This window comes from Myotis davidii, unplaced genomic scaffold (genome assembly GCF_000327345.1).
Source record: "Myotis davidii unplaced genomic scaffold, ASM32734v1 scaffold520, whole genome shotgun sequence".
Taxonomy (NCBI): domain Eukaryota; kingdom Metazoa; phylum Chordata; class Mammalia; order Chiroptera; family Vespertilionidae; genus Myotis; species Myotis davidii.
In genome coordinates, this window is record NW_006292908.1 from 2,624,885 (window position 1) to 2,625,753 (window position 869).

The 869-nt window shown below is 68.1% G+C and overlaps 1 protein-coding gene across 1 annotated transcript in view; it reads left to right on the forward strand.

The window, feature by feature from the left end:
* Positions 1 to 665: 665 nt before the first annotated feature.
* The window catches only part of MAPRE2 (microtubule associated protein RP/EB family member 2), a 115,843-nt gene continuing 115,639 nt past the window's right edge, over positions 666 to 869 (forward strand). The window contains exon 1 of the mRNA XM_015565684.1: positions 666 to 853. Coding sequence (XP_015421170.1) covers positions 830 to 853 — 24 coding nt within the window. The 5' untranslated portion in view covers positions 666 to 829. The remainder of the gene's footprint in view (positions 854 to 869) is intronic.

Here is an 869-nt window from a genome sequence, read left to right on the forward strand (position 1 = left end):
CTCTGCCCCCGGCGCCCGGGGCTGGAGCTGTGGTGGGAGGAGAGGCCTGAGCCCAAGTGGTTCTTCTGCAGAACGCACCCCGCGCGCCGGGAGAGGGCTGCTCCGCGATCCCCACTCTGCTTCCGTAGGAAATTCTTCACCCCCCACCCCACCCAGAGGCGCTGTGCCAGGGCCAGGAACCCCACGAAGGGCCCGGGGAGAGGCGGGAGCAGAAAGACGACCCTCTGCACCCGGAGCGCTCGGGCGTGCAGACTGCCGAACCCCAAAGAGCCAGGCGACCTGGTCACCCCGAGTCCCTCCGCCAGTCCCGCGCTCAGAGCCCGCCCGAGGGCAGAGCTGTAACCTCGAGGGAGGGGCGCTGCGCCGTCTGCTCGGGAGGAGCCTTTGTCTCCCCTCCCCACCCCCCCAGCCCTCGCCGGTCAGCGGCGCGTGGAGCGATTGATACTCCGAACACTGCCCCGTCCTTCCGCACCAGCCCGCGCCCTGTCTGCCCCGCGTGCTTTTCTCCATCCCACGCTCACGTTCTTCTTTAAAAAAAAAAAAAAGGAACGTGGTCCAGACCCGCAGGCCAGGGGAGGTCACTGCCTTCCCTACTGTGCGGTCACGTTCAGCCAGGGGTGAGGCGCGCGAACCGCCCGCCGCCCGCCTGCGCCCACGCCCACGCCCACGCGCGCCGCGGAACTTCCTTGATCAGCACAGTATCTGCCCCGGGGCCGCGCGGAGCGTGCAGTCCCGTCCGTCCGTCCGTCCCGGGGGAGGTGTGGACGCAGCTCGAGCTTCTAACCTGAGCGGACCTCAGGCTTCCGACGGGGCCCCCAGACACGTGGGAATGAAACAGAACAGAGACCCAAAGGTAACGGAAGAACAGC